This window comes from Vipera ursinii (genome assembly GCF_947247035.1).
Source record: "Vipera ursinii genome assembly, chromosome: 3".
Taxonomy (NCBI): domain Eukaryota; kingdom Metazoa; phylum Chordata; class Lepidosauria; order Squamata; family Viperidae; genus Vipera; species Vipera ursinii.
In genome coordinates, this window is record NC_139516.1 from 87,142,256 (window position 1) to 87,161,644 (window position 19,389).

Here is a 19,389-nt window from a genome sequence, read left to right on the forward strand (position 1 = left end):
ACCATGCCCACCCCATTGCCGGCAATGGAAAAAAAGTCACGATACATTGCGACACATCACATGACGTTGCGAGTTTGACACCCCTGCATTAGATCACTCCTGAGGACCTGAGATAGGCAGATGTAGTTTGATGGTGTTAAAGGCATTGTCGCAGGATGTAAGCTGTTCCCGGCAAAACTATCTTTTGCAATTGACTGTCAGGTACTTTATCAGTGCCAAGGATGTTCAAACAGTGTTCCAGTTTTGGGATTGCACCAAGAAGCCTATTATTAATGGTATTATATTTGCTTTCTTTTGCCACAATGGTTTGTAGTCATTATTATTATTTTATTCATAAAGAAATTACTTTTATTTATCAAATTTATATGGCTGCCATCTCATAAGAAGTGACTCTAGGCAGTGTAAAGCAAAAAAGATATAAAAACAATAAACATGTCAAATACAGTCATATAAACGCACATGTACACATATTGACATACAGACACACACAAGATTTGATCAGCAATGGAGCCACCTCATTGTCCCCTGAGATCCCCAGGCCTCATGACAAAGCCATGTTTTGAGGGACTTCCATAAAATAAGGAGGAATGGAGCTGACTTCACTTTGGGGAATGTGGACACCAAAAGAATGAAGCCTTCCTTGGGCTTGCCAAGTATAATTCCCTGAGAGACAAGACCTACAGCATGACTCTCTTGCCCAATTTGAAGGGACAAACAGATGTAATTGGGGAGATGGTACCTCACCCTATGGCAACGCATGAGTTCACTCATAGTTTCATCTAGGTGCTTAACAGGAGCAGAGAGAGTACCGGGCCTTATAGCAGTGGTGGCAAACCTATGGCACGTGTGCCAGAGAAGGCACTCAGAGCCCTCTCTGTTGGCACGCACACCACCGTCGCCAGCAGCAGGTCCATCAGGCTACCCCACCAAGCACAAAGGAGACAAAGCAGCCAACTAGCAAGCTTGAGTAGAAGTGGTAGAGCAGAGGTCACCAACCATTGTCAATTGGTGGACTGGAAGAAAAGGGAGGGGAAAGCATTTTACATGTGTGCATGCACACACGGGGCCGTGAGCGTGCATGTGCTGCAAATGGGGCGGGGCTAGAGCCTGCATGATAGTCACTAGCCCTGCCGCGTTCTTGCGTGGTGCAGCACCTTATATCAGCACCCGCAGCGTCACAGCAGCCATTTTTGCGCCTTGCAGCACAGTGGCCCGTTTTTGCATGCCAGAGGTGGCACTCAGAGGTGCCTCCTTGCCCCTCCCCGAGGGCACCACAATGCTGATGCGGCCCTGGCACTTTGCGATAAATAAGTGGGTTTGGGGTTGCGGTTTGGGCACTTATAGCATCCCACATAGTAGAGGCCAGGGGTGGGCTGTCTCCTTCCCAATCCCCACTGACTGGAACCAACCTTGGAGAAAGGAGGTGAAGCAGCACAACACAGCATCTCGTGACTTTAGTCATGGAAGTGTGTGTATTCATGTAAATTATATTCAAAAACTGCCAAGCAACAGCTCTACCAACATCCAAGGATGATGTGGTTTATTTAGCAACTATGCTTCTAACTCATCTACTTTAGGTTTTCTTTTTCCTTGCAAATATACCAGTGATAAATCTTTCTTGTTTACCTTGAACTCAGAGAGCTAATTGCCCCTAAAGGTTGTCCATTGGTGATTGCACTTCTTCATTTCAGATAATCTTTGACACATGCCTATTACAGAAGGAAGTGACTTTGATAAGCAGGAAGCCATAAAAATAAGCCTTAAATTGCAATTCTCTGCAGTGGGAGTAACCTTTGAAATAGATGGAACTTCCAGGTAATCTCGAATAGGTCATCCCTTGGAACTTCCGAGTAACCATGTATAGATCAACTGTGCCGTATGAAGTAATCTAGGGATGTGCTGTAATCAGATTATCATTCCAGGCTAATGGGGGATGTGGTTCCATGTCTGTTGAGAAGCCATTGCTTGCTTTTCAGTTTGTCTAGTTTTCCAAGATGCTTGCAGAATTTCCAACAGGTAAAAAGACCTAGCAGGAATAAATAATGGCTCAGTTAAATATTGATGAGAAGGCTGGTGAAGATATGCAAGGGTTGTAGCTGTGTAGGTGCAATCACTTAACAGGGCCATTTTCGTTTAGTGGTCAAGGCATCAGGCTAGAAAACAGGACAGCATGAGTTCAAGTCCTGCCTTAGCCGTGAAAGCCAACTGGGTGACTTTGGGCCAGTCATTCTCCCTCAGTCCTACCCACCTCACAGGGTTGTTTTTGTGGGGAAAATTTGAGGAGGAAGTTGTGTTGGATATGTTCATTGCCTTGAGTATTTATAAAAATAATAAATATTAATAAATAATCAAAATGTTATATTAACAAAATTTAAGAAGGAATTTAAAAATAGGCAGTCCTATAATTTCTTCTGGACCTATTAAGAGACATACTGTTTTAGCTAATTCATTTGTGAAGAATTATATTTTGCATCTGAGGAAAAGTCCCCCAAAATATTTACATTTGGAGCTAAATGCAATGAAGAAATATAATTTGGTACCCCAAATGGCAACTCGTCTTTTGAGTTTATTTTCCTCTATCTCACAATTATTAGACCTCATGGTATATAATCTAGCCAGGTCCATACAAATCTTTGTCAAAATACGGATCCAGAATTTCTTCTTTGGCACACTCCATCACCTGTGCAACACGCTTACCATTTAATATCCCGGACTTCGCTCTTGAAATGAACTGAAACCTGAATTCTTTTTGTTCTGTGTTTTTTTCATGACTTTTCCCAGTTATTGATCCTGCCCGGGTCAAAAGAGTGAGTGGAACAATTTACTCACCTTACCCTGGCATGCAAACTACCATTTTTGCATGCTGACAATGCCCTGACCATTAGGGCAAAGTACATCAACTGCAGAAGAATGGTAAATGCTTTGTTTGCATCCCAGCATTAGAACACCAGTTTGCCGAATGATCAGTGGTATCATTCTCTAGGTATAGGATTCCACGTGGCCCTGTCAATTGACTTATAATCATAATCGGTACCAGAATTTCTGTTGCTAAGCAAAGTGGTTAAGTGAATTGTCCCTGATTTTACAACTTTTTCTGCCATGATTATTAAGCAAATCATTGCAGTTGTTAAGTGAATCACATGATCGTTACGTGAGTCTCGCTTTCCCCCTTGACTTTGCTGGTCAAAAGCCGGCTGGGGAAGTCACAAATGGTGATCACCAGACCGTGGAAATGCTGCAATTGTCACAAAAACATGCCTGTTGCCAAGTGCCTAAGTTTTGATCATGTGACTGTGGGAATGGTGTGATGGTGGTTGTAAGTCACTTTTTTCAATGTGGTTGTAACTTTGAACATTTGATAGACAAATGGTTGTAAGTCAAAGGCTACCTGTATTTATTTATTTTATTATTATTATTTTATTAAATTTATATACCGCCCTATTCCCGTAGGACTCAGGGCGGTTTACTGGGAAAATTAAAAGCATAACATACAAAAATTAAAATCAGTTAAAACAATTAATTAATTCAAGTCCCCGAAATTTAAAACTAAAACCCAATAAAAAAATTAAAACCCCTCAGCCTGGGCCAGACAGCTCGAAGAGCCAAGTTTTCAGGTCCCGGCGAAATGAGCGAAGGTCGGGGGCAGTCCTAAGTTCCATGGGAAGTTGGTTCCATAGGGCCGGCGTGCCCACAGAGAACGCTCTTCCCCTGGGAATAACCCGCCGGCATTCCTTAACCGGCGGTATCCTGAGAAGGCCCTCCCTGTGGGAGCGCACAGGACGAAGGGAGCTTGATGCCGGCAGCAGGTGTTCCCTCAAATATGCTGGACCCAAGCCATTTAGGGCTTTATAGGTCATCACCAGCACCTTGAATCTCACCCGAAGGGCAACCGGAAGCCAATGCAGCTCGCGGAGTAGAGGTGTTACATGGGAGTATCGGGAAACCCCCATCACAACTTGCGTGGCCGCATTCTGCACCAGTTGAAGCCTCCGAGTGGTCCTCAAGGGCAGCCCCATGTAGAGAGCATTGCAGTAGTCTAAACGGGAGGTCACGAGCACGAGTGACTGTGCGTAGGGCATCTCAGTCCAGGTAGGGTCGCAACTGGCGCACCAGGCGAACCTGGGCAAAAGCCCCCCTGGTCACGGCTCCTATATGGTCTTCAAAATTGAGCCGTGAATCCAGGAGGACGCCCAAGTTGCAAGCCCTATCAACGGGGGGTAACACCTCACCCACCCATTGTTAAAGATGGAATAGTCTGGTTGACCTGAGATGCCAGTATGCACAGCCACTCAGTCTTGGCAAGATTGAGATGAAGCCTGTTTCTCCCCATCCAGACCCGGACCACCTCCAGGCAACGGGACATCACGGCGAGAGCATCACTGGGTTGGTTCGGGGTGGAGAGAAAAAGTTGGGTATCATCAGCATACTGATGATACCCCACCCCGAAACCATGAATGATCTCGCCCAGCGGCTTCATATAGATGTTGAACAGGAGGGGAGAGAGAACCGAACCCTGAGGAACTCCACAAACGAGAGGCCTCCGGGTGGATCTCTGCCCTCCCGTCAACACCGACTGCGAGCGGCCCAGGAGATAGGAGAACCACCGTAGAACGGTGCCTCCCACTCCCAACCCCCTGAGACGCCGCAGTAGGATACCATGGTTGATGGTATCAAAAGCTGCTGAGAGATCTAATAGGACTAGGACAGAGGAACAACCCCTGTCCCGATCCCGCCAGAGATCATTCACCAGCGCGACCAATGCCATCTCCATGCTGTGCCCGGGCCTGAAACCCAATTGGTACGGGTCCAGATAATCAGTTTCCTCCAGGAACAGAGAAAGCTGATGCGCCACCACACTCTCAACAACCTTCGCCCCAAAGCGAAGGTTGGACACCAGAGGATAGTTACTTAAAACAGCCGGGTCCAGGGCAGGCTTCTTGAGGAGGGGTATCACCACCGCCTCCTTCAAGGCGGCGGGGAAGATACCCTCCTTCAAGGAAGCAGTTATTACTGCCTGGAACCAGCCTCGTGTCTCCTCCCGGGCCGCATAAACCAGCCAGGAGGGGCACGGGTCCAACAAACAGGTAGTGGAGCTCAGCCTCCCCATCATCCTGTCCACATCATCAGGGGAAACAGGATCGAACTCAGTCCAGATAACATGCTCAAGACCGTCCGATTCCTCCACGTCAGACTCTGCCCAGTCAGAGTCCAAACCGGCCTGGATCTGAGCGATTTTGTCCATCAGATGATGACTAAACTCCTCAGCCCGTCCCTGTAAGGGATCCTCCCTCACCTCCTGGTTAAGAAGGGAGCGAGTCACCCTAAACAGGGCGGCCGGGCGATTATCTGCGGATGCAATGAGGGCAGCGAAGTAATTAGCCTTCGCCATCCTCATCACCGCAAGATAAGACCTTATAAAGATTCTTAACTGCAATCGGTCAGATTCGGATCGGCTGGATCTCCAACAGCTCTGTAGACCCCGTCTCCTACGCTTCATCTCCCGGAGCTCCACAGAAAACCATGGAGCCCACCGGGATCTGCGCCGGGTCAGGGGTTGCAAGGGTACAACACGGTCGAGCGCCTTGGTGGCAGCCCTTTCCCAGGCATCAACCAAGGCGTCGGCCGGGCTGTGAGTGAGGGGGATAGGTATAGACCCAAGCGCCGTCTGGAATCATTCCGGGTCCATTAGGCACCTGGGGTGGAACCACCTAGTTGGTTCTGCAGCCCAGCAGCAGGGGGGTGGCATAACGGAAGACCAACCGCAGGAGGTGATGATCGGACCATGACAGGGGGACAATAGTTGGCGAGCCCCCTCCCAGATCATCAAGCCACTGCCCAGATAAGAAAACTAGGTCGAGAGTGTGTCCCCCCCATGAGTCGGACCCTGAATTACTTGGGTCAGGTCCATGGCCATCATGGAGGCCAAGAACTCCCGGGCTAACTCAGATGACCCTCCCAGAGAAGGCAGGTTAAAGTCGCCCAGAACTATAAGTCTGGGAAACTCAACCGACAACCCTGAGAGGGCGTCGAGAACCTCGGGCAGGGCCGTTGCCACACAGCTGGGTGCCAGGTATGTTAGCAACAAGCCCAACTGAGCCCCAGGGCCACACCTCAGGAGGAGGGACTCACTCCCGCCTATCTGTACAACAGTGGACTCCCGCGGACATAAGGTCTGTTTGGCCAGTTTTAAGAAAACAATGGCATTTTATGTTGTGCTTATGTTTTAAGGATGAGTCATGCCAGCCATTTCAAATCCTATACATCCCCTCCTTTTGGACAGTGCATTTTTTCTAGGTTTAGTTGTCTCATCTGCTTTCCTTTGGTTGGACAAATAATTTTGTATGTCCGTGAAGAAAACGATTAGCTGTATTTTGGATGTCAGTGAAGAGATTTGTCTAGAGATGTTTCCCTGAAAAAGCAAAAGCAGAAAGGATTCGTTTCATTTCCTACCAAGGTTGCCCAGAAACACACGAGGATATTTTCAGTGCCCTCATTTGCAACATCAATAAGGATTGGAGCCTCTACAAGCAATAGTTCTCGTGATCGCTGTACGCAAATACTTTTTATAACATTTAAAGGATTGATGCATTAGGTCATTCTGTGATTCTGAAAAAGAGAGCTGCTCATTATACAGTGCTGGTCCCATAAACAGACAAATGTGAGAAGAAGCCATTGGACTGTAGCTCCTCTTTTGTTTCATCAGCAAGGCTGGTCACAGTTAAAGAGCTTTTTTAGAAATTGGCTTTTATTTCCCAAGTGAATGCTGCGCTGAGCTGTCTGCTCCTCTTGCTGGCTGTTTAAGAGAATCTATGAAAGGAATTTTGCCCTTAGATGTAAATCACCATCATCGCCATCCTCTGCAGTGAATTATTATTTTTCATTTCATTTTTTAAATGACGAAGTGAAAGAGAGAGAGAGCTGCTAAGGATTCTTCTACTTTGCCTAAAAATGTACATAAGTGGACTCACTTCTTTGAGTGAGGTAAGAAGACCAAATAATACCAGCTATGAGTATAAAAGTAGATGGTTTCAGGGTATTCGTAACAAAATTTGTAGATCTGTTTTCTAGTTCTCTTCTTCCTTGATAACCTAAGAGTGCTAAAACTGGACTTTTAAAAAAGGAGAACTAGTTCCTATTCTGGATTTTAAAGAAGGAACATGGAAAACAATATTAGTTTCATACTGTAAGTGAGCATCATTATATTCAATAATTATAGATCATCATTTTTTGAATAGTACTTTGATGAATTAAGATCATCTTAAGGGAACAGTTACAAAACTCAGTAGTTTTTCTAGGATGCTTACGGTCAGAAGTGATATGGTTTGGGGTTCTCTCTCTCTCTCTCTCACTCACTCACACACACACACAGACACACACACACACAAATAATGTGTAGATTGAGGTGATGTAATCACCAGAAAGGGGAATAAAGTGAATAAACTCTTGTTGAATTGTAGTCATCCATGTTGAGTGCCTTGTTAGAAATGTTAGCTATGTCATTCAGCTTATACAGCTCCCTGAAATCTTTTCACCTGATTGAACTGATGTAAAGTTTATCATGAGAATTGGGACAAAAGTTGGAAGATAAAATTGTGCTCATGTTTTGCTTGTAGATATCCCATAGACCTCTGGGTTGCACCTCTAGAGACTTCAGTCCTTCACAGCTATTCTTAGGTTCTTAGGACATTATCATTGACTACAGAATTAAAACACTTTAATTATGCCTCAAAGATTCTTTCACCTGCTTTCTCAATCCACTAGCAAATATGTAATTTGCTTGTTTATGCCTTTCTGGGTTATGGGTTCAGGGAGGAAGAAGGCCTTATATATATTGGTTCAACTATGAAACATTCTACTATTCTCAAACAATTTGAATCTCAATGTTCTCCATTTGGCAGACCACGGGAAGGAAATGAACCAAATGCAAAGAAAGGAATGGGGGCAGCAATAAAAAATTTGGCCTATAAAGAATGGCTTTTGAGAAAAGTGACTGAGAGAAATATGAAGGGATATTATACAAAGAAGACCACAACCTATAGTCTTTCAACTCAGAGTACAGGACATGGAGAGAAGCAGTTAAGTCATGGGGAGACATGAATTAGCCATCGCAGAATCTCTTTTGAATACAGTATGTCCCTTGGAACAGTCATTCCAATGACTTAACTTTCAGTTAATCCTAGCCTCAGGAAGGTAATATAATACTACGCTTGTAGAAACTTGCCAATGATGACTTTGTTAGATTTCTGGTATTTGTTCCAGAATATGACGTCCTACCTGCTGAAAGTGAAAGAGTCATGATCAGGGCTATACAAGTGTTAGATAAGCAAGGGAAGTTCCAATGCTCAGCTTCAGAAGTTGAACCTGACACCTGTCATTTGCAGTTTTCTCAGCAGCAGTATTGAATTCAAGCAGATAGAATTAAAAAAAAACTATCTATCTATCTATCTATCTATCTATCTATCTATCTATCTATCTATCTATCTATCTATCTATCTATCCAGGGCTTTTTTCCTTATAGAACGCTCAGAACGGCGTTCCGGCACCCTTTTTTTTTTGCAAAAAAAAGTTCCCTCTATTGGCTTTCAAAAGCCTATTGGAGGGGTAAATCCTGGCTCTTTTTTATGACTCGTGGACTTCAACTCCCAGAAATCCTGAGCCAGCCACGCTGAGGGGAAAGAGAGAGATTTCCAAGCTGAGCTTTGCTGGCTCAAGAATTCTGGGAGTTGAAGTCCTTGAGTCATAAAAGAGCCAAGGTTGCCTACCCTGCACTAGAGGAGGACATTAAAATTATTTACAAGGTTACTACTTTAGGAACTAAACTTTTAGAATCTAAAACAGCTAATTCAAAAAAGCCAACAGGAAAGAACCTCACAATTTTCATCTGGTTCTGTCTTTTGGAAGGTAAAATTAGATAACAAAATAATCTATTTCCTATGTTAATATCTCTGCAATGAAATCAATAAAGGTAACAGGAAAGAAATGAGAAACATTTTTCTCAATGTCTAATTTAGCTGATGCTAGAAAAAAAATAGTATCTTTTGTAAATACTCTTGAAAACTATTTTGAATCTATAACCATCTATTACAACTAAAAGGTAAAGGTAAAGGTTCCCCCGCACATGCGTGCTAGTCGTTTCCGACTCTAGGGGCCGGTGCTCATCTCTGTTTCAAAGCCAAAGAGCCAGCGTTTGTCCGAGGACGTCTCCGTGGTCATGTGGCCGGCATGACTAGATGCCAAAGGTGCACGGAACGCTGTTACCTTCCCACCGTAGTGGTCCCTATTTTTCTACTTGCATTTTTACGTGCTTTCAAACTGCTAGGTTGGCAGAAGCTGGGACGAGTAACAGGCGCTCACTCTGTTATGCGGCACTCGGGATTCGACCCGCCAAACTGCCGACCTCCTGATCGACAAGCTCAGTGTCCTAACCCACTGAGCCACTGCGTCCCTTTTCTATTACAACTAAACCACTTTAAATTAAACAATTCTTAAGAGTGAAATATTCTTAATTTGGACTTTACTTTTACTGTTTGGACTGTTGTGTGTTTTGCAAAATAGATTATTTAGAATCTAGTTATGTTGCACTTCAGTCTTTACATAATTAACCTAGCATATACATAACAATATATGATGTTTTCCATGGTGAGTTTAACATCAATAACAACATTTGTTAAAAAGGCTAAAATAATTTCTGGTGGTATTATCTGTACATTAAAATTTTGTTTAGTCACAATCTTTCACTTTTCACATTCTGGACAAGCAATGGTCATGTATCCTAGCAGAAGATGTTACATATGTGCATAAGCGTAGTCAGTAGCATATGCCTTTTTCAAAATATCAAACATGCAAAGAAACAAAAATAAGTCCAAAATATCTGTATTACATCCAGAAATGCCAACTTTGCAACCAATATTTCTCATCCATAACTATGGCACCCTAAGGATGCCCGCATACATGCAAATGCTTCTCTGGGATCAGTAACGCAGCAGGGATTGCTTTTTCCTTCCAGTAACAGATTGCTGGGAAATACCAAACATGGCTTTGAGAATTCCAATGTTTGTTACAAATTTTTCTGGATGTGGTTGGAAAGAGGCCTAGAAATGCCAGCACAATTACTTCACACTTGCTGAACGTGCACACTTGTTCACACACTCACTTACTGCCCCACGCTTCCAAACGCCATTTGTTCATTCACTCACTCACTTACTGCCCCATTGCTTCCAAACACTTCCAAACACCACTTGCTCGCTTACTCACTGCATTCGGAAGCAACGGGGCAGTAAGTGAACGAGTGCTGGTGCCGGAGGCCATCAGCTGTTTGGCGCCGGAGACCACTGCCACGAGGAACACAGCTCTGGGTCGGGGTTCAGAGCAGCTCCGGGTGGGGGCTCAGCACAGGCTGCGGCGTGGCAACTGCGGGGAGGGGAATCCCCACGGCATGTGGCTCTGAGCCACAAGGGCGGGGGTGCAAAGGATGGGCAGAGACGCCGTAGCAAGACACTGGCATCGCTCCCAGTGACAGCATCTCTGAGTTCCGGCACCTTTTTTTTTTTTTAGAAAAAAAACACTGTATCTATCTATCTATCTATCTATCTATCTATCTATCTATCTATCTATCTATCTATCTATCTTGCTATCACATTTTGGAACTGCCTGTTACCTTCACAGAGGGACTCTTCTTCTATTTGTTTTACTATCCAGGCCATCATACACCATAATTTTGCAAATATAGATGTTAATAATTTGCAGTTTTTAAATTCCAGACATTTAGTTTATGCATTTAAATTTAACAAAGAAATAAATTTCATTAGAAATAGTATTTAATTTGTTAAATGTAATTAGATATATTATTTTATATTACATTTAATTATAAATATTATAATTTATGTTAAATTTAATTAGAAATATTTTCAAAGCATGTTCCTTGTAGTAGTATGCTGCCCTCTAGTGTAACAAATCAAACTGGCATTTCTTGCAATCCTGAAGAGAAAGTACAAGAATTGATAACCACCTGCTTGCAAACTGTAAGATGTATTTCAAAAGAGGTCTTCAGATATGGAGTTGTTTTCTCTATACTGACTTTATCTGATTCTGTTACCTTGCACATCTGTATTTGGAACTTATTATTCAAAACTCCTGGAATTTAAAATATTACCAAAAATATGTATAGAGATAGTTTCTAAACCTAGAATAGGTTTGTGCTGATGTAAAGCTAGATATTTTGCATTTGTTGAAATCCTACAGAACTGCAGATGGTACAGAATTAAAAGTTTTTCCAAAAGGTATTTCATTTATATTACTTTATATTGAATTTGTATTGTGAAATGATTGACACTATTTCATTGAGCTAAAATGGTCCAGTATAATAGCTTAAAAATTAAAATTGTAAAGATGATTGCTATCAAGTGTCTATATCTGAAGGGAAAATGCGTATTTGGTGCAATTAAAATCTCACATATTTGGGGAGCAGTAATGCTATATGCTAACCTATGGAGATCTGGCATACATCTTAGTGGATAGATTTATTATTTACTAAGATGATATTTTAGTAACTCTTATTTTTGATTAGCACAAACAAACAAAGTCATTGGTATAAAAATTTGATATATAAATAAATCTGTACAATGGACTTCAGAAGAGGCAAGAAGCAAGGAAAATAGTTTCTTTTTACAGGCACTGAGGGAATGTAATAAATTTAGAGGAAGTAAAATAGCTTTGGGGTAGTTTCTCCCCACCAAAATGACTGAGGACTTTTCAATTGAGGAATTTCTTGGTATTATAAAAAAGCTAAGCTTTGGTGCCCAAGGCTCACTGGGAAGCAGTAAAAGTTGGCATTTCCCTCCCTCAATAAAAATAAAAGGACATTTTTATGTCAAAATAGGGAGCCATATAGAGCAAATGGGATAAAATACTAGCCTGAGGAAAATGTGTTGCCTCTTTAAGGCAATTGGAATGCATGCCCTGCTTGTAAAATGGAGGCATCATTTATGTGAACGTGTACCTGTGCATGCACATGCTTATGTAGCTTTGTCTTGAAACCATTCATCATCATCATCATCATCATCATTATTATTATTATTATTATTATTATTATTATTACTAATTTCATCAAACACGTCTGGTTTTTTTAAAGGAGCACAATAAATCAACTATACTACAACCTTTCCCCCCTTCCTCTCCAGTCTCCCAGTTCTGGGCTACCATTTTTCTGATACGCTGTACCATTACTTAGAATTGAAACTTTATAATAGTATTTTTATTTGGATTTATTTTGCTAGTAACTATGCTCTTCGTGATTTTTAGACTTCATTATACTTATCTATTTTTCTCCTATGAGTATATGCTTAGAAGGATGTCATGCTTCTTTTATTCAATATTTTGTTTGTATCTAGCCTTAGGGCTATAATAAATTTGAATTGATTTTGAAAAAAATGTTTTTCCCTCAAAGAATATATTTTCAACCTATAGCTCTTAACCATATGGGGGAGCCAGAGTCCAAGTTCTCAGCATGTGGAATTTAGAAATGGACTCAAATTCTGTAACAAAGGAAGCTGAATATGAAATGATTTGCAGAGGGAAACTGCTTACCGTAATTAGAAACAGCACCAGTAGCAGAGCTTTATCAAAGCCTACTAATTCATATCGGCAGTCTAATTTGAAAAAGCCACCTATTTTCCAAAAATGATAGCAAATCCTGATTTCCAACGCAACAAAATATATTAGTAGTAGCAATGCCATCTGTACTTATGAAGGATGTGAGAGTCTCTGGAGAGAAAGAACTGTTCTGGGGACTCAGAAGCTCTGTGTAGCATTGTCGCAAGCAGTTGCCACGTGCATGTCTATTACAGAATGGATTTTTCATTCATTTAGCCTGCTATGATTGGTTTGGAAACCCATGTACACCAAAGGAATTGTCAAAGAAACTGCTGAATTATATCTTTATCAGGCAGTTCAGGAAACCTTTTGCTGTTTGAAAATCACATTTCCTGTGGAGTTATAGATTGGGGACAAAATGGCAAACAGGGGGATGGTCAGAGCCAAAAAAATGTGGGTCATTCTTCTGCTTCTCCTTTTCTCTCACACACACTAATTTTGCTTTCTCCCCCACCTCCCCCCCAGTCTCTCTTGTTCTGTGGACTCCCCAAAGGTTTGATCACTTAGGCTATTTCCTTATTAATGATTGAGAGCATCTTATGGGCTGTAATAATCATCCATGTACCAGTCTACAGTATTGGTACTGAAGACAAGCTTTATACAGCCACAATAATGAGTGAGAGCTGGTATAAGACATTATAAATGACTAGTGAGGAATCATGGTAAGAAATTAGAGACTTGCAAATTGCCTGCACATTTATAGAATATATAGCAATTGTGTAAGGGTTTCATTTAGGCTGTTAATGATGCTTTTTTTTAGTCTGTGCTTATAGTTTATTTACAGGTATCTCCTGTGGATTTTAACAGCTAAGAAGGCCAATCCCTATGTAAAATTGGTTAATAGATTTAGAGGGAAAATATAATATTGATATTTAATATTTATTACATTTTTGAGCCAATCAGTGATGTTTTCTAGATGGATTGTGTAAAAATCAATAAATAAAAGCAGCAGCAGTAATCTGCACAGAAAAGAGGGAAATGTAAAATGCCAAAGAATAGCTGTCACAACAAGGGACATTAGAATTCTTTTTGCAAGGCAGGATTTAAAAGTTGAAATACCTGAAAGAAGTCTCTAGCACAGTAAAGGAAATAGAAGGGCACCAGGCCAGATGTCTTCAGAAAGGGCATTTCATGAATAGGGTAACATCATTTAGAAGATCCTTTCCCATGCATCCATCTCCCTACCTTCATTTGGGCCTCCGAAAATAAATTGCATGTGAAGAGATGCTTCTTTAGTTCATTAGCCTTTTCCTGCCTAGCATTCCCCAGAGCGCCAGTGTTCAGCTCCAGTGTTTTCCAGGCAGTTCGTTCATTGTTGGGAATTCTAGGAGTTTATATTCTTAGTTAGCTAACCAATTTATTAATTGCCTTATTCACCAAAGCAATTATGATAAAACAATTTAAAACAGGCTAACTATAACAAGCATTAAGCAAATCAAAACCACCCATATTGAGAATAGTAATACAAGCACAGCTGTGAGTGAGGTCATAAATTGCCCTATCTCGGGCACTGTTCAACAAGCTAGATCCTTATGGCTTTCTAAATGGGCAACACCACTGGGACCATATAGACTATCCTAGTTTACTACAAGGATAAGCGAAATTAAGCAATTGCTTCTGACTTGACATTGCAATTAAAGAACAAAGTTATTAGTTTGATTAAATATAAGACACCAGTCCAGCGGCTCACAGACTATAAGTAAGACAATTAAAAATATAAACAAAATAAAATAAGATAGCCCAGACTACAAACAATTTTAAAACTAGGCACGGCAGCCTCCTCTCAATCTATTAACTCCAGACCTGACACCAAAGACAGATTTAAGGGCTTTGTGGAACCACACAAGAGAAGGTGTCGTTTGTATCTCAGTGTTCCTTTCCAAATATTTGTCTTGTGAAACCAGAAATGTTGGGCTGTTGCTTTGTTACAGTTATATTTTCCTTTAAAAAATACTCAAGGCAAGCTAACAAATCAACAATTGGATTATAATAAACTTTTACCCAACTAGAATAGTAATTAAGCCAAATAACTTTTTATATCATGGTTAGATTTTCAAATCTTGTATTAGAACTACACTTCTCCATTCAAGTAGCAGAGAGAGCAAAAATATTTATAGTCTGGCAAAAACTACACAGCACAAGACTATTAAGAAAGGAGCTATTCATATAAACATTTCTGTCAATTGGCTTCATGGACAAGTTATGATTCATTTATTTCACAAGGGACTTCTAACCCTATCTAAAATTAACCATGGGATGGATGATGTTCTCATGACTATAAATGGATGACTACATTGTTAAGGCTATTTAAGTTATTATCTCATAATAAATATCTTTTGGTCAAAAATTCTGGTAGCTATTTATAATAGTGAATTTTAAAAAAATTCTTTTTGAACATTGGCTGTGTTATAGAACTTTCACATTAAAAATACATGCTTCAGCCTTGAATAAAAAGGAAGTTCAAGAACATGTGTGCCTAAGCAGTGAAAATTATTATGATGGAACTTTTTGTGCTAGCTTTCTATTGGCAAGGTCTTGATACAAGAGAGCATTCCTGCTTGAAGGGTCTTGTAAGCAGAAAAATCTAAATTTCTTTCTTCTTTCTCATGACAAAGGTAGCTTTGGAATCCAAATGTCTTGCTCTAAAGTCTAAACCAGGGATTGGCAACCTTGGCTCTTTTATGACTTGTGGACTTCAACTCCCAGAATTCCCAAGGTTGCCTACCCCTGGTCTAAACCTTTATTATATTTAGATTTGGATTATAGTACTAGATTTCTTAGATTTTTCTAATAGGATTTCTTCAAAGCTGGCCTTAATTAAAGGTAAGATACTAGGCAATGTGACATTAGAGTTAGGGGATGGATTTTGCTGAAACTAAAATCTGATTGTATGATTTGAAAGGTGTTTTCTTTGAAATTATAGGCACACAATCAGCTCTGACGTTGGTGGTTGTGCTTTACTGGAGTCATTTGCTCTGCAAATCCTTTTCTATGGGATTCTGTTCTCTGATTTTGACACACTGCAGTCAGCGTGAAGGACATCTTGTTATTAAAGGACAGCCTGTTATTAAAGGTTGAAAACACACTCCTGCTATAGCTTTATTTAGAGCTTTTCTCTACAAAGCAATTGCACTGGACATGCCCTGCTTGACATTTGATTACAAAGTTTATTTTAATCTTCGATTTCAAAGGGACATGCTTTCCTTTCAACGTCTGAAGCCTGCAAACCTCAAAATACAGGGCAAAACTCCTGTAGCTCTTTTGGGTAGTGAAGTCAAGACCTCAAGTTGTTCAGGGCAAGCATCTTTAAGTGTTGCTTTCCAGAAGACTGCCCTAGCTGAGTATGGAATATCAGTGGCTGATCTTTTAATTAAAAGAGCAGAAGGCTGCATTTATTACAGTGACGCTAAACGGGCCCTCTGTGATGTTACTTCCTTCTCTCTGATATGGCTGCAGGAAAGCTTTCTAATTTAAGACAAATAGTCTTGTCTCCCACCCCACCCCACCCCACCCCACCCCACCCCTTTGGTTACCTGCTTGCAAGGTACAACAACCTGTTTGATTGTGAAGAGTAACGGAGCCATGCAACCCTCTAGACAACTGTCCCTTATTGCTTGTGTATCTAACAGCACTACTGATCTCATTGTGGACATTTAGGTGTGTAACAAGACTTAGAAAATCTTCCGGGGATCACAGATTTTGCTGCTAAGGAAAAGGTGTGGAGTTTTTTGTTGCCCACTTATGTTGTAATCTGGGAGAGTCCAAAATAGGGAAAAGAGAGAGGGGGGGGGAGAGAGAGAGGGAGAGGGAGAGGGAGAGGAGAGAGAGAGAGAGAGAGAGAGAGAGAGAGAGAGAGAGAGAGAGAGAGAGAGAGAGAGAGAGAGAGAGAGAGAGAGAGAGAGAGAAAGCAATGTCCTTCAAGGGTTTAAAGTTTCATTGGCAGGCTGAATAAAGTCCCCTGGTGTCACTGATCCCATGGTTGATGGAATTGAGGACGGGCACAGACGACAGGATCAGTTTTCAGCCTGGAATGAAAGGATGAGGTGGGGAGTGTAGGAGCCCCAGTGGACAACAACTCAGTACAAGAGCTTAGTAAGAGCTCTTGGACGTAGCTGAGAAGGACCATCCATTTTGTTCTCCATGGGAGGTTTTGGTCAATGGGACAAAAGAAAAAAAATGCCTAAGGACTGCAATACTTTTCAGACATTCATGGCATCTCTGTGCTGCTTTTATCATCAGAACTCTATTCTTGGGGTCAAGGTAGGTGGTCTACAATATTAAGCAAAAAATGTTAGTAATGGTGAAACCATTTTTAGAGTATCTAGAGATTAGTAGCAGTTGAGATTACAGTATTAAAATATGCATGAAATGACTTTAATAGCTATGAGGATAAAGTGGACATTTCTACTTATGCCATCCTAAGCTTTTTGCAGAAATAGTCATTAGAAATAGTAGTAACTTAAAATAACAAACTAGATCATTTCAGACTAAACATGTGTACTTTATTTTTGTATGCGTTTGGCTTATGTACTTTCGTTCAGTTCTGTGTCCACATTAAATTGCAATTTTATTCTTAATGTGCATCAAAAGTGCCTGAATAATGCAACTGAAATTGTATTGGCTCTTAAATATGTTTTTTGGATAAATTTCCAAAGATCCACTTGAAACATGTTTAATTTGAAAATGTACTTTTACATATATTTTGCTATAGATTTTAAACTAAAACTATTTCAAAATATTTGGAAAATGCACAAGCTATTCTTTTCATATCTCTAATCAATGAGATGCAGATCAAGTCAATTTACGAAGAAATTCAAAGATTGATTTTTTTTTCAAGCATTTCTGTTTGGAAATGAAGTTGCAAAGAAAAGGAAAAGCTAAAAAATAGAGTGAGGTTTTTTTACGGATCTGATTGTTTGAAATATCTATTATTTAAGGGTTATTGAAATATATATATATATATATATAGTGCAGGTTCGCATCCCACCAGGCTCAAGGTTGACTCAGCCTTCCATCCTTCCGAGGTAGGTAAAATGAGGACCCAGATTGTTGGGGGCAATTAAGCTGACTTTGTAATAATGCTGCTTGGGGTGTGTGTGAAAGCCCTAACAAGCAGGCATATACATAGAATGAAGGCTACTGCTAAGCTTGTAAGCCGCCCTGAGTCTTCGGAGAAGGGCGGGATATAAATGGAATTAAAATAAATAAAATAAATAAATTTTATATATATATATATATATATATATATATATATATATATATATATATATATATATATACACACAGTGATTAATAATCAGAAGTTTCCTTTAATTATTAATGTACTTTTCTGTTGTTTCCATCTTAAAAAACATATTTAAAAGACGATTATCTAACAAAAAGCTTGCTATCATTCTGCAACATTTTTGATAACAAGTTCAAAAGCACTTATTTTTAATAAGAATATAACATCATTATCCAAATGTGAAGCTTTTAACAACAACAACAACAACCCTGTTATTGTGCTGGATCACATCAGTTTACCTAATTCAGTGTTCTCTTCCTAGAACTGTTCTCATCTGCTCTATTTTTATTTTATTTATTTATTTATTTTAATTCCATTTATATCCCGCCCTTCTCCGAAGACTCAGGGTGGCTTACAAGCTTAGCAGTAGCCTTCATTCTATGTATATGCCTGCTTATTAGGGCTTTCACACACACCCCCAAGCGGCATTATTACAAAGTCACCTTATTGCCCCCAACAATCTGGGTCCTCATTTTCTTGGATTTCTCATTAAAGTGGCCCAATCATCTTGTTTCTGATACTTGTAAAGTATGTAACAGTCATAATTAGTAGCAACCAAAATAATTAAGACTGCCTCTACAGTAATGAGTTGTGGCAATGATGAAAGGAAATGGGCTGGCCTGAGTATGCCAAGGCCTTGAAACTGACTAGCTAACAACAGTGTCTTCATTTCTGATTTTTAAAAGGTATTTAGTAGCGGGTGATACTTGATGATGAAAAGATACCATTATAGAGGCTTGCTTTATCCATTTTGTGCTCAATGCTCCTTAAGTGTAGTCAGCAGTCAAACAACAGAAGCAAAGTCGATTTTATTCATGTAATCACAATGGTGATAAAAATGAGATTTGTACAAGCTGTATTGTTTTTAATCAAGATTAGCAAGGAAAGAAGAAAGACAGGAAAAATGTTTCATGCTTCATAATGGGAGTCATACTGATAGCTTTAAAGAGAATGTTCAATCCCATAAGCCCCTAATATAGCTGCTTAAAATTGTCTAATTGCAGTTATGGAAAAAACTCTCTAAGATGTTTTTTGTCAAGGGGATGTAAGCCATCTTCCTCAATCCAGGATCTTCCACACATGCTGGGATTACAGTTCTCAGAATCCTCAACCAAATTATCTTTGGATTTAACACAGGTAGAAAGTGCCAGGGTTGGGAAGGTTTGTGCAAACCACAAAGAGAAGCCCAGAAATTATCGGAGAAACAATGTCAGAATAATTGGAGGAAAGGTTACTCCTGATGCAAAGACAGCAGTTTAGATTAGTGTAAATGCTGTTATTTGATTTTGGCTAGAATCAAAGCATCCATGTGAACATTGGGGCTTTACATTTCCTATCAAAGCAGAATCATAAATACAGTTCTTGAGTGTGCTGATTATCTTGCTGTGAGTCTGTAATACTTAAAATGATGCTGTGTGTTGTCATGGTAACTTTCCATTGGTTCAGTCTACACG

At 40.4% G+C, this 19,389-nt stretch overlaps 1 protein-coding gene across 2 annotated transcripts in view; it reads left to right on the plus strand.

Annotated features, from left to right (window-relative positions):
* BCAR3 (BCAR3 adaptor protein, NSP family member) overlaps positions 1–19,389 on the plus strand; it is a 90,051-nt gene that overhangs the window by 34,165 nt on the left and 36,497 nt on the right. Inside the window, exon 1 of one of the 2 annotated variants that reach the window (XM_083357512.1) lies at positions 16,690–16,911. The exons of the other annotated variant lie outside the window; for it this stretch is intronic. Within the exon in view, the coding sequence (XP_083213638.1) occupies positions 16,792–16,911 (120 nt within the window). The 5' untranslated portion in view covers positions 16,690–16,791. Of the gene's footprint in view, positions 1–16,689; positions 16,912–19,389 lie in introns of those variants that run through there. 2 annotated transcript variants of the gene reach the window in all.